This window comes from Plectrocnemia conspersa, unplaced genomic scaffold (genome assembly GCF_051122295.1).
Source record: "Plectrocnemia conspersa isolate PC_06_02 unplaced genomic scaffold, ASM5112229v1 ptg000011l, whole genome shotgun sequence".
NCBI lineage: Eukaryota > Metazoa > Arthropoda > Insecta > Trichoptera > Polycentropodidae > Plectrocnemia > Plectrocnemia conspersa.
In genome coordinates, this window is record NW_028277175.1 from 4519751 (window position 1) to 4533860 (window position 14110).

The 14110-nt window shown below is 32.0% G+C and overlaps 2 protein-coding genes across 2 annotated transcripts; one reads left to right on the top strand and one right to left on the bottom strand.

Annotated features, from left to right (window-relative positions):
• The first annotated feature begins 2259 nt into the window (after positions 1–2259).
• awd (nucleoside diphosphate kinase) lies at positions 2260–2877 on the top strand. Its single transcript, XM_088198587.1, has one exon. It carries the CDS (start codon positions 2279–2281, stop codon positions 2792–2794), a length of 516 nt encoding a protein of 171 aa, XP_088054713.1. The 5' UTR covers positions 2260–2278; the 3' UTR covers positions 2795–2877.
• A 1277-nt stretch (positions 2878–4154) lies between these two features.
• On the bottom strand, positions 4155–6887 carry LOC148229187 (xaa-Pro aminopeptidase 3-like). Its single transcript, XM_088198489.1, has 9 exons — positions 6676–6887; positions 6330–6604; positions 6117–6269; positions 5916–6052; positions 5262–5503; positions 5014–5184; positions 4702–4946; positions 4510–4630; positions 4155–4444 (listed from the first exon to the last, which is right to left on the bottom strand). Exons 1-9 carry the CDS (start codon positions 6722–6724, stop codon positions 4272–4274), a joined length of 1566 nt encoding a protein of 521 aa, XP_088054615.1. The 5' UTR covers positions 6725–6887; the 3' UTR covers positions 4155–4271.
• Positions 6888–14110: the final 7223 nt, after the last annotated feature.

Sequence of the window (14110 nt, forward strand, 5' to 3'; positions counted from 1 at the left end):
AAATTATGATTTATTTAAATATTTATTAATGTCGTCTGATCCTTACATTTATTTGTTACGGAAACTGCCTAAGAAAAGCAGCATAAAACATTTTGCTCACATAAAAACTTTGTTAAAATCCAAATAAATTTAGTAGAATTAACAAAATTGTTTTTTATTTGCTGCCACATCTCTAAATTGTAATTTGAGACCATTTAAAATCCTATACGTCTGATTCTGAGTTTTGTCCAGCTAGATTGGTCAAATCGTACACTGTGCGGCGGGCTCGCACGGCCGGTGCGAGCCATTCACTCACTCATTTATATAAATAACATGTAACTTCAAATCTTAAATAAAATACTACTGCAGTGGCTCAATCTGAGCCTAATTGCCATCCGTCACCTTTCGTGGCAAATAAACAAATTATAAAATGATACTATTTATAACATAAATTTGTTTTTGCTGTAAAAACATTTATATAATTTTTTGTACAAATCTCATTTTTTACTTATTATTAAACAAAAAAGATTACAAATAGATTTAGCCGTGCTTTAAAATTAATTAAAGATTTACGGTTAAGAATTTAAAAAATGTGTTTTGTTCTGACTTATTTGGAATATAATCAATATAATTGTTGCGGTCGACGGCTGAGCTTGAACCTAAATCGCGCCCTGTATACCAAAATAGTCGTCCGACAATCGTAGCGACTGGTCATGCAACTGCGATCTCACTCGATAGTATTTATTGTAAGCCGTCGGGCGATCATTTGAATAAATAAACGTTTTCATGGGAATATGTTGAGTTTCACAGGTCATTCGAAGCTCCGTATAGATAGCCTTACCACGAGGGATAAGGTTCATTCTTCGAGAGCATTAGGCTATTTAACAAATTTTCCGCTGGTATAGAAGCACGCCAATTTTTCCTAGAGGGAAGAAAGTAAAATATGTATTAAAGGTAACTTATATAAAATAGCGTTGGAATTGTCATAATTTATATTACACCATTTTGTATATAAATAGTATAACTCAAAACTACGTTTATGTCAGTTGATCATATTATAGGTTTAAAATTGAAGACACGTATTTTGAAAATTTAAAAATAACTAATGTATTTTTTACCTATTTCAAACTTCGTAAAAAGTTTGTATTTTTCATAATTAATATTTTTATATTAATAAATTTATTTTTATTTTAATAAATTTAGACAGACCGCTTTCCGTGAGGCCGAGTCTTTAATCAGGAACACAGGTAATAAAAACATTTGTGATGTGTACAGATGATTGGCATTGATAAACCATGAATTTAATAATATTTATTTAAATTTTGATATAAAAATTATTCAATAACTTACAGCAAACTTGTTCAATTTTTTTGTAACAAAATAGGCAAAGACATTACATTGAAGATCGGTAATAATAAATTATTGTAGTAGGGCTGGAACGGACCGGACACATCGTTCCCGTATTTTTTTCTATGAACGGAACGCATTCCGTTCCGATAAAAGATCTAGTAAAATTTATTTGATCTTAATTGATTAGTCACCGGCAGCACATTACACAACTCATTCACAATGCAACAAATAATTTAACCAGGATATTGGTCTTTGGGTTCACATAAACTGAAATCTTATTGATTACTCTAAAAGTGAGTAGCTTATCAGTATTTATTTTTTTAGAACAATATTACTGCGTAAGATGTCAGTATTACGGTGAAATAAATTTGTAAGTATGACGTGTAGGTGCTGCGTGATTTGCCACCTGTAATTTGGCTATAATAACGCAGTACAAATTGTAAGAGCTAAATTAAAATATTTACAAATATCCACTTAATTACTCTACAAAATTATATGGATGGAAACGTAAAATGAATAATTGTAATAAACTATATTTTATAACTTATGATTATTTATTCAAGTGCCTTTAAAGATTTATTTATTATTTTATCTTTAACGGGGTAATACTGAACAATGTTATTCGTTTTTAAACAATAATTTACTAATATATAATATATATTTGTATATTAATAGTAATAAGGTGATTTTTCAAGCATTCAGGTTGATTATATTTATAATTTAAATGGTTTTATTTATTAAAATGATGGAAAAGTTTATTTGTTTTTGCGCCTTTTTCGTCTTTTTAGAAATTTAAAAATAAAACCGAAACGTCATTTTGACATTTGAATATTTTAGAATTTAGGGGGTGCAACAACCCCTAATTGGATTTGAAGCCAAAGGGTGGCCATAATCGATCGTGAGCGCGTGGTCACCTACGTCACTACCGGCACTTTACGTCCGTCGGTGCATGATAGGACTGCTGTCTCTGCTGCTGCGCTTCATCTCTCAAGCAATCATGCCAGACACTGAAAGGACCTTCTTGATGATCAAGCCCGATGGCGTTCAACGCGGCATCGTCGGCACGATCATCAAGCGCTTCGAAGCCAAGGGCTTCAAGCTGGTCGCCATGAAGTTCATGTGGGCGTCGGAGGGACTCTTGCAGCAGCACTACGCCGATCTCTCCTCCAGGGCTTTCTTCCCTGGTTTGGTGAAATACATGAACTCCGGCCCAGTCGTACCCATGGTTTGGGAGGGTTTGAATGCCGTGAAGACCGGCAGGGTCATGCTGGGCGCTACCAACCCGGCCGACTCAGCTCCGGGCACCATCAGAGGGGACTTGTGCATTCAAGTCGGCCGCAACATCATCCACGGATCAGACTCCGTCGAATCAGCCAACAAGGAGATCGCTCTCTGGTTCAAAGACGAAGAACTCGTCGCATGGAAGCCAGCCGCCCAAGAATGGGTCATCGAACCCAACGAATAAACTATTCCAACGCCTTATTTAAACATTTTAAGATCGTAGAATGTTTTTTGCGCTAATAAAATAAATTATTCTGATAAAAAAAATCGATTTTTTTTCATTACATCCCTATTCACAGGAAAATAGTTTGAATGTACACAGTACACTGAAGTTGACCTTAATTACACGTTTTATTTGAACTTGAGTATGATTAATTACTTATTTCAACTATATTTGTAAAAGTAGTTTGTAATATTCTTTTATTGCTCATGCTTGCATTGAGGTTTTAGACCACTTCACAGATCTAACTACATTCGAATCCAATATGTAAAAAATCATACATTTTGTATTTAATTTAATATAAATATTGTCAGGTTTCTAAAATGATATTCATATCTCAAACAATTTTTTTTTATAGAGACTAAAAACTTAATTTTCTTAGTGTATCTATCTATCTGTCTGAGTCTGCGTCGTTTCTTTTAATTCAAATATTGATAATTTTTTTTATACATTAAGATACTTCTTAACCTATAGAATATGCCACATGTTTTATCTTAAAACTGGCATTAGGCCAGAACATATCCATTGATGTAATCTCTGACTTTCTTAATAATATTTCTTTTCCTCTTCTTTGTGGTAAATCATTTAAGTTGGATTAATATTATAAAGAGATTGACTTAAAGATGTATTGCGTTTGTTATTTACTTTCTAAAACAACACAACATATTCTACAAAGCCTACCTTCTTTACAAACGGGCTGTAAAATCCTTATCTAATAAAGATTTAGAAATGGTTCGCATTGAACCTCGAAAGTGATAATAGTTATCATCAAAATCTAATCTAATAGTTATCTACAAAAGACCACATGGTAGATAATTTTTGATTCATTACAATAGTTTTACATACATAGGTGGAATTTTATATGGCTATTGGTCTAAGTGAGCCTTATTTCCAATTCGTTCAACGAAATGTTCACAAGACTTCATCACCAATTGACTCCGTCTTAGGACTTGTCTCCTGACTCCAACTTGAGCTAAAAAAAAACAGTCTTTCGTCACAAATAAGTATTTCTAATGAGTTCAATAATATATGTTATAAACCTAAGACAACTCTATTTACAGATTTTGTGGATGCACATTAAGAGTTAGTTTATGCTGTGGTAATCCACTTGGATTCAGGGAATTAAAGAACTCTCTTTTTTCATCCATTATCATGGTAATTTAGTAAAATAAACATGCTACAACTGGCATTTTCATTAATAGCTTGTATTCATAGTTTTTACATAATTTTAAAACCATTTAATAATGACACTTAGATAATTGCAATTCATTCGTCACTTATTAGATATATTGTCGCAATGTTTATACAATTTTTAAAATCATCATTGTCTGTCTGTATATTTTTATTTTTAAATAATACACAATTTAAAATAAAAGTACTTGATATATTACACTAAATTTGAGAGAATCATTTACATTATTATCTTATATCTAATATTCAATTAAGGTAGACTTTTTGTGCCGACGATAGCTTCAATGTCAAGCCTGTCTTTCATGCATGTCTCTGTAAGCACTAATGGCTCTCCATTAGTAATTAAAACGTCATCTTCAATCCTAACACCTATTCCTCTAAACTCTTCGGGAACTGTATTATTCTTCGGATGTATATAAATACCTGAAATAAATAAGTAATATTAAATTATTATATATAACAATAAGTAAGTAACGATTGAAACTCACCAGGTTCGATTGTTATAACCATTCCTGGTCTTATCCGGATACTACGCGAAACCTGTGGAGTGTCGTGTACGTCCATGCCGAGGTAATGAGACACGTGATGCGGACACAGATTAAACGCCAACTATAATTGAAATATAATATTATAATAGTATGCAAATATGTATTGATATTAAAATTAAATAAGATACTAACAGTAGTTATTTCTGAATCAGATGTTGACTTTGGAATAATGCCCTCCTCTCTCAAATATGTGCCGAGATAATGACACATTGCGTCAAACAGCATGTCTAGAGTGACGGTTTGATCCTTGATTACTTCGAACAACGCTGATTGAACCCTGTGTATTATATCGTAAAGTATGGCTTGGGGTTTTGTAAATTTACCGGAGACGGGCCATGTTCTTGTTATGTCCGAATTGTAATAGTATCTTTGGCATCCTAATTTAAATTAAATCTTCATTAGAATTAAGAGTTGATTATAATATATTTTTTATACTTTATATACCAGAATCGACTAGTACAAGTTCTCCTTCCGAAAGGATTTGATTGTCGTGTATGTAATGAATTGCGGTGGCTCTGGGTCCTCCGCCAACTACTGGTGGAAAAGCAAGATGCTCTGCACCAGATCTCCTGCACCAATAGTCTATTGATGTATGTATATCATGCTCGCTAATACCTGAAATAAATATTAAACAATTTAGAGTCGAGTGAAGTAAAAGTGGCAGAAAAGATACATAATAGAGAATAACTTACCAGGAGTCGTGCAGGACATGGCATTGTTAACCGCTGCGCTTCCGACTTTACACGATTCCAGCATCAAATGAGCTTCGGCAGAACTCTTAATCAAACGCTGCGTAGCTAATATGCGTCTTGGACAATACGGCGGATTCGAATTGGCATTTTTCAGTATTGTTTTGATCGAAGAATCAACTTCAAAATGAGTCGGCGAACTCGGCGAGTACCAAAGTTGATCGCTTTTGTGGTCTGATAGATATCTATAAACAACAACATTAGCCCTTTGAGTAGTGAGTTAATTTTCTGTATATATCCATAATTATTTCTGTCGTTATTTATTTATTATTATTTTATATTGCATTTATTATACATTTTTTTTATATATTATTCGACTTTTATGGATTTTTTTTATGTCAATACAGAGGCTCTCAATATTTTTTAATATGTTCATTTATTTCGTATTTTTAATTTATTACTATTTTTTCTATAGAAATAATTTACATTAAAACAAATTAAAAAAAATATTATATAAATATAATGTTTTTTATTTATTTCTTCAGTTATATATATAAATATATTAATATCTAAGGTACCTCAAAACCACGCATACATGTATGGCGATACCGCTCAAATTAATAAATAATTCTTATAAACATAAGTTTTAAGACTTACTTGCTTAAATACGGAACTAATTCTGTATAAGGAAGTGCAACATCAATGCGGAACATTTGAGTCGCATCATCTATGGATGTACGAGGTCCGTCCCAAAGCTCGGAATGCTCGTCTTTACCGCGTATTAGTAGCACCGTCTAAATTAAAAAAAAATGTATTTATCTAAATAAGATTGATGTTCATAATTGAGTTTATTAGTACCTTATGTAACGTCTCACTACCGGGAAGACTGGTCATGATTAACACAGAATCGGGTTCTTGGCATCCAGTCAAATAATAAAAATCAGAATTTTGTCTGAATATAAACGGAATTTTGTCCGACATGTATTGTTTTGATGCTGAAGGTACTATCACCTATGAATGAATCACATTATTAATTAATAAAACACATGCATTATTTTTAAAAATACTCACAGTATGACCATTGCTTCGGTTGTCTTTAGGAACAGATTGTATCAATCTCTTCATCAGCTCTTGCCTCCTATTTTTGAATTCATTTGCCGTTAACCCTGGCACTAATTCACCTGGTTTCACCATATGAGGATGTGTGTGACATGTAGGTTGTCCCATAACACCATATGGGACGTCTCCGTCTGAAGTATTGTGTTCATTGATGAAATTTTGAGCGCTTTTAAGCAAAGTGGAAGTCGATCCGAAGAACCGTTGTGAATTTTGACGGTGTTGATACACTGTGAATGTATTACAGAATTAGTAATCTGAAAGATTGTGTATAATTAAATGATAATTTCAAAGTGCTCACCAAATTCATTTAATAATTTTACTACAGTTTTCTTTGACAGATTAAACATTTTATTTAATAATAAATTATGCTAAAAAATGTTTAGTATGTGTTTAGAATACGAATTTTAACACAGAATAGTTCATTAGTGTTATGTTAATGAGTGACACATAACCTATAACTTGAGAAAAGATTTTGACACTTGGATCAGTGCTGCCATTGCATATAAAAGTGATGAAAATAATCGCATAGAAAAAATATTTTATTCAATATTTTTTCACGGGCATTTCAGCGATTTAAAAAATAAATTAATACCATAATACAATGCGATTTTAGTAAGTAAACATAAAAAATGTGTATTGTGACTTTTAAAATGGGGCAAGATGTAAAAATATCCCCCCCTCACATTCTTACCACTAATTAAGATAAGCCAGACAACTGAACACGTGACAAGAAAACACGCGATTGTTTAACGCACGACAGTTGAACACAATTTTCCACAGTGACAAGTGAATTGATAGACTATTGAAAACACCGACAATTAAACACAATCCGCAAAAATGTTTGAAATGGTGTAAATAAAATAAATTTAAAAGCATTCGCTTGGATTATTTAACCATCATGAAATCCTTTAATCTTTACTATATCATGATCAACTGATAACCTCTATAACTTTTAACTTAGATATACTTTTGATAAACTTTATAACTTTTTAAATACTTTTCTTAACCTTCACGGGCCCATGTTATACTACTTTGTTAGAGAATTTCGCAAGAGAGATGGGTGTGTATATAATATAATATTATTGTATGTGTGCGAGCGAGATGCACAAATGCGTGTGACAGAGCGAAAGAGCTAGGGCAAGGTTCCTAATGCTCTAAATCGCTCTGAAGTACGCATCAGACGGTGTTTCAATAGTGCGTCAGTATTTGTTTGCTTGTCGTCGGGAGAGTTACGTCGAAGCGTAGAACATTCCTGCGCTTCTCAATTATTTTTCGAGTTAATATTTTTTTTTGTTAAATAATTTTAATATAAACTAACTTTAGTTTAAATAATATTTATAGCGATGGCCGAAAGATGTAATGATTCTGATGAATCGAATCAACGATCGATGCCGTCGAAATTATTTTATACGCCTGCTATCGGTAGATTTAGTAAAAAAATTGTATTTGAAGACAGGAGAACGTTTATCAGCATAAACCGTAAAAGTCAGCGATAGAATTATTCATGAAGACTTTTGCCCCCGAAGATTTTCCTACATAGTCTTCGCCCAATAGTACTCGTATAATTGAACGAAGACATATGTGTAACTTTTGTAGGTATCGTGTTTGGTTTGTTACAGAGCTGTTTGTCAAATACATAATGGACTAAAATGCCCGGATTGCTAGGCACTTAGATTTTTAAATTTATTATTTTTGTGTGTTATATCTTTATAGATGTATGTTTTATTTAAAATAATTAAGGCTTAATTTTTATAGATATGTTTCTATCATTATTTTCTTAATATTATTATTTGTAGAATTAAAAAAAATATGTTGTGAAGCCGCGTGTGCTTGACGTCATCAGGTCTGAGTAGGAAATGCGTTTGTGAGCGTGCATAAGCAATGACAAAAAGGCATAGCATGGTCTCGTTCTACGTTCGATTAAAAATATTTCGGTCTCTCGACAAAGCGGGCAGTTACTTAAAAAAATATGAAATCCGAAAAAAAAGTTTAGCAATGCAATTGATTTTTTATATAATAAATAGTAGAATTGAATCAGCCATAACATAACCATCAAAATTTTAATTGCGTTTATTTATTTTTGAATAGATATTTTTTAGTAAATCTATTTCCTTCTTGCCAATAGTTATTTAAAAAGTGTTTGCTATGGCTTCGGAAGCAAATAGTAGTGGTATAAATTGGTGACTAATACCAAAAATACATGGGTTCGAATAGGGCTAGATTTACATAAGTTTTTTCAAGGACATCATTTAAGCTTTTTCCAGGAAGTGGGGGAGGGACAAAAGTTGATTAGTCAGTGGTCGGTTTCTTAAGATTCCTAGTATTTCAATAAATGACATGCATTTTTCTGGCCCGATTCAAGATGGGAGGCAAATGCCGATATCTGCGCCCCCCCCCAAATAACGCCCCTGTTTAGAATCAACGGCAAAAGCAATAAAATCGTGCCGTCACAGTGGAAACGCTCGGTTATATAGGCTTCATATTAAGATTTTTTATAACAATATTACGACCAACAATAAGCGAGAATCGAAAGAATCATTTCTAAACTGAATTTTGATTAACAGGAGAGAGCAAAACACAGTTATCCCTTCTCAGAAGTCAACAATTCACGTAAAAAGTAATAAAATGTGCGTGTATGTATACGTATATGTGTATATATTTGTATTTATTTTTAAATTTTAATATATTTTGTACTTTTGGCGAACACGCATTCGGTTAATCTGTCAGGTCACGATGGTTTTAATTTTAATAAATAAATAATAAAATTTATAGTATTTCATTAAATTACATGTAATTTAATAATTCTGGCCAAATTAACGGAGAGGGGGGGGGGGCAAATGCAACCACCTATGTGACGTCTCTGCATTTTTTCTGCGGTGCAATCCGGGACATTGAGCCCGGTAAGAGGGGAGTAGGGGTAGTTTTACAATTAAAAAATTACACTTAATGAAACATATACAAATACAATTAAATCTTTTTATTTAAAGTATAAATAATTCGAATTAGTGATCACAACTCAAAACCTAATTTTTTTCAGAATAATATAATATTTTGTAACGGTATGAACATTTTAAAGAAGTTCATCACAATTTTATATTTGTTGCTTGAAATCTTCGCCAGTTTGATTGCATATAAACATTATGGCTTTCCTCAATGAGAAGGCAATCTTTAAGCTGTTTCTTAGTTCAGTGGCCACTAACTGTTTAGGAGGAAGATTTTTTTAAGACTTCAAAGAATTAAAAAGGAATTAAAGAGATGAACTGAGAATTTTGTGCCATGAAAGTGACAAGCTTAGATGATTTCGTTATGAATTTTTTTACAAAAAATCTATTATTTAATAATTGAAACTTTTTATTTCTTAACATGTATTTTTTTATAACATAGGGTTGGATCTAAAAGTGTGACACTGCGTTTGACAGGTAGTCATAATCATCTTATTAATTAATACACGCCAGACAATGCCATTTAAAAAAACTAATCTCAGCGATGATTTATAAAAAATTATGATTAGTATTATTCCAGCCCCCTGTATTGAAAATGCATGCTCCTTTGATTTTCACATTCGAATACTTCTACCATATTTTCATGCGATACATTTACAAATCTGTTTCCAGGTTATCGAAATTGGATTTGCGGACAGAACCCCTCTGTGGATTGGTGGTCAGGAAGTGAAAAAAAGGCGAAATCGCAGTCTTGTATATTTTATGAAAAATTGATATTCGCTCCAGACCGCGTCCTGTCCGCCGGGACGCTCGGTTGCTATATCTGAGTTGACATAGCCCCACTAAAAACGCACTTAGACCCAAATGGACTGTTGCAATGGTTCATTGGGCACCACCACTTTGGGCTCCGATCTGCCATGGCCGCCACCCCGAAACGTCTGAAACGTTCACGGGTAAACGAGTATTGAAAGAGAAACACATCAAACGGAATGCGAATGGCATTTTATACCTATGAGCGTTGAGATTATTTATTATTTATTTGTTTTGTTTGAACGTTTTCTTTAAGTTGTATATAAGGGTAGGGGTCAAGGGGAATCGAATATCGGAGAGAGATTTTATTTGCAAATTTGTGTACTTTCGTTTGGCATGATTGAATACACTAGTGAAAACGAAAATAAAATCTGAATATTATTAGCACGATAGACAATTGGCATAAGTCGGCGACTAATGTCTCAAAAACATAAATTCGAATCCATTATGAACCTTTCGGAAGGAGATCGGAAGTAGTGATTATTATACAATATAGGGATTATTTTTTTTATATATTTTCCTTATATCAATGATAAATATCGAGCTAGGTTGTGCATAGTGACATCTATTGATTGTAAGCTGTATTAAATTATAATATAAAAATAGTATAGTACAATAGATGTCACTCATTTACAGACTTTGATTTCAGTCTGGTGTCTTACCACTTACTTAGTAGTAGTTGATTGTATGTACTAAGGAGCGTAATGTTCGAATCGATAATGAACGAAACGATACGAAACAATAAAAAAATATATTATCGATTAGATCGATAAAGCCTCTAGAGACGATGGATGCGAGTCAAGAAATCTTCTTAGAATGGACTCTTCCTTGTTGAACTGAGTAAGAGGTAATCTCTTATAATGCGGGTAAAGTTGATTGGCCATACGTACATGGTGCTCTTCAGTACCAGGTTTCGGCAAAACTCGTTCTATTTGTCTCTGAAATTCGGTGAATAAAACATCTCTGCTTAAATTGTAAGTAAATTTCGGCGGCCAAGGGGATCTGGAAAAAGTGACAACATGACATTTAGTGATGCAAAGTGAATTCAAATAAATGCGAATATTCTACAACACTTTCAAATCATCAGCATATAATAAATAGTATGATAAAAAGTCGCGTCTTGAGTACCTCTGCCTAATTAAAACTATATTTGCAAATAAAGCATCTGCTAATTGCATTTAAAACGGTGAATAAAAGCATTTGTCTTATGGAAATTATAACGAAAATATATCCTCGATGAGAAACGATTGCATATTCCGAAAAGTAAAAACGGAAATCGCTAAAAGATAATGTAATATTCGACCCGAAATAAATTAAACATAATGTAATTTCAAAACACAGGTATTATTTAAAAAATAATTTCCATTAAAATTCCATTTAAGACACCAACTAAGTCACATTAAAAAATTGCCGCTAGCAGATAATAAAAAGACACTTTACCAAATAAAATAAAAATACCGTTCAAGTTGACGAATAAATAATGCTACTCATGTAGGCTATTTTTAATATTATAAATTGAATTCCAGAGATAATTCAAGATTCATATCAGTATTGTTCTTATGCGTCATAATTGATTTAACGAATTTTAAGCAATCTGCTTATATAAAATATAAAAATAATGTCTGCTAGTTAATCTAAGTATTTAGCCTATATTAATATTACCGTTGATTTACACTTATAGATAATAAAAACGACATTGATAACAATCACTACACTAATAAAATCGTTTAATATAATCCTTTATACGCCCGCGTAGTTAACACGACCAAATACCTACAAGCTTTACACACTCTCATTCAAATTGAATTCCACCAACAATGCTCGTCCGGAATACTCGAAACGATTCTGAAAATGACTTATTTGATACGGGGCGTATGGGGCTAATCCCTCAACTCAGTCCTCCCCCAATCCCAAAGGACAAGCCGAGGTGTCACTAATTGCCCTGGAGTGCTTTAATGATGTCACTCCAGTTTTTATTTAGGGGAGAGGGCTAACCCTCTAATAACACACTGTATGTATAATACATGCACACACCCCGCCACAATAACACTCATAACACCATAACGATGTGTAGTAGCCCACATTCGTTATACCCTCCGAGACCATTTATTTACAGACGGGAGAACGAGTGGCTTGAGTGGCTGATGGAGAGCTAACGTGTTGCTAATCTTCTCATTTGAAACTGCTTCTTTATGCAGAAACATGGTTAATTTTAACGTCAAATTGAAGGTGTTTTAAGAGATAAATCTTGGTCAGAAGTTACATTTATGAAAAAAACTTAAACGCCCTTATGTTAATGTACAATAACATACTAGAACAGTATGTTATTGTACATTTAAAATCAATAATATAGATCACTTAAACATAGAAAATTCGACTGCGAATTTTTATTAATTAAAATAATTATATATATTTTTTTAACATATTATTAATGTTTAGAAATTTGTACAATAATAAAATATATATTAATCTATAGAGTGTATTACGTATATTAAGAGCTATAATATGCTGAAGGGTTTATGATTCGAAGAGTTTCCAGTAGATCGGCTGCAAAAGCATAACGATATTTCTGTGTAAAGGGTTGACAACCGGAACCTCATTAATAAACGCAGCTTTAATGGATAATACGTGTCATTATTCAGATAATTACTGAGTAATATTTCAGATATAATAATAAATATACGTATATAATATATAGCAACACATAAATACGTTGACAATCAATACATATAATATCAATAAATCCAGATTTGACGATTTAAAAAAATCAGATTTGCAATTTTTTTCACAACCTTTTGCATGCGGATTTTGGATTTGGATCGATTGGGTGTCAGAAATGAGAAGTGTCCTTCCTGTTTAGAAGCTGTGGTATTGCTTTCGCCTATAGCAATAGCCAAGTGTCAGTCGTGGTTATTAATTGCCTGAATTTTGCGAGAGCAACATCGGAGGCCGATTTTCTCTCCAGTCATGCGGTATCGGCGTTTCTTACACAGTATTTGCTCTCTGCGATCGATCTTTTAGCGACAGGGGTCGACAACCGATCAAAACGCGATAACCTTTTGCTCTAACTACATACGTGTTATTCACCTATGATGTTAGTGTGAAAAACCCAAAAATTTGGGCGAGATTTAGTACTTCTAATATGCTAAAAAAGCGTTATTTGAATAGAAAATATTGTAGCTATTTTTTATTATTTTTTAGAGACAGCAAAATATAATAATTGGCAATTAAATAATTTCATTTTAGCTAACTATTATATATAGAAAATATTTTTTTATAAATGAAAATTTATTTTTAATTTTTTTGAAAAATTGAATTAATTAAAAAGCTAATATTTAATATTGATAATAATTATATAAAACATTACGTTAAACGTTTTAAAATATTCAGAGTAAAATAATTTTCAAATCAAAAATTTTTATACTTTGATTATTAATATGTAATAAAATTTATTTTTAATTGAAAAAAGTATTTTTAGTTATGTAGTATTTAAAATAAAATACTTGTTAAAATAAAATTGATAATAAAATTATTAGAAAAACTATTTTTATAATAATTTATACATATATTATGTATATAAAAATTTTCAGATATATATCAAATATGCCATACCAAACAAAAAAACGGCGTGGCAAGATAAGGGATGGCTCATTAATTTCTGTTAGTCATCCGAATCTCCGTATTAAATAATTAAGTTAAGAAAATTTGATTTAAAAATAAAACTGCACGGAATAGGTAATCAGAAAAATTTGAAAAAGAAGATTTTTCATTTATACACTTTTATATACATTTTTTTTGTTAATCAGATATACAAATATAATATTTATATGTGGCCGCCTCATGTATGCCGCCTCAAACAAAAATAAAAATAAATTTCAACGGCACGGCAAGATAAGGGATGACTTATCAATTTAAATTGAAACGAAGCATCCAAATCTTTATGTTAGTGTTCTCAAAACTTAGTATATGGGTCATTTAAGT

Bases quoted from the DNA above. Each gene is read 5' to 3' on its own strand.
- awd (XM_088198587.1), top strand. From the start codon at position 2,279: ATGATAGGACTGCTGTCTCTGCTGCTGCGCTTCATCTCTCAAGCAATC.
- LOC148229187 (XM_088198489.1), bottom strand. From the start codon at position 6,724: ATGTTTAATCTGTCAAAGAAAACTGTAGTAAAATTATTAAATGAATTT. The intron at 6,053-6,116 runs GTACTAATAAAC...TTTTTAATTTAG, and splicing joins GTAGTGAGACGTTACATAAG to ACGGTGCTACTAATACGCGG. The intron at 4,445-4,509 runs GTGAGTTTCAAT...TATTTATTTCAG, and splicing joins GGTTATAACAATCGAACCTG to GTATTTATATACATCCGAAG.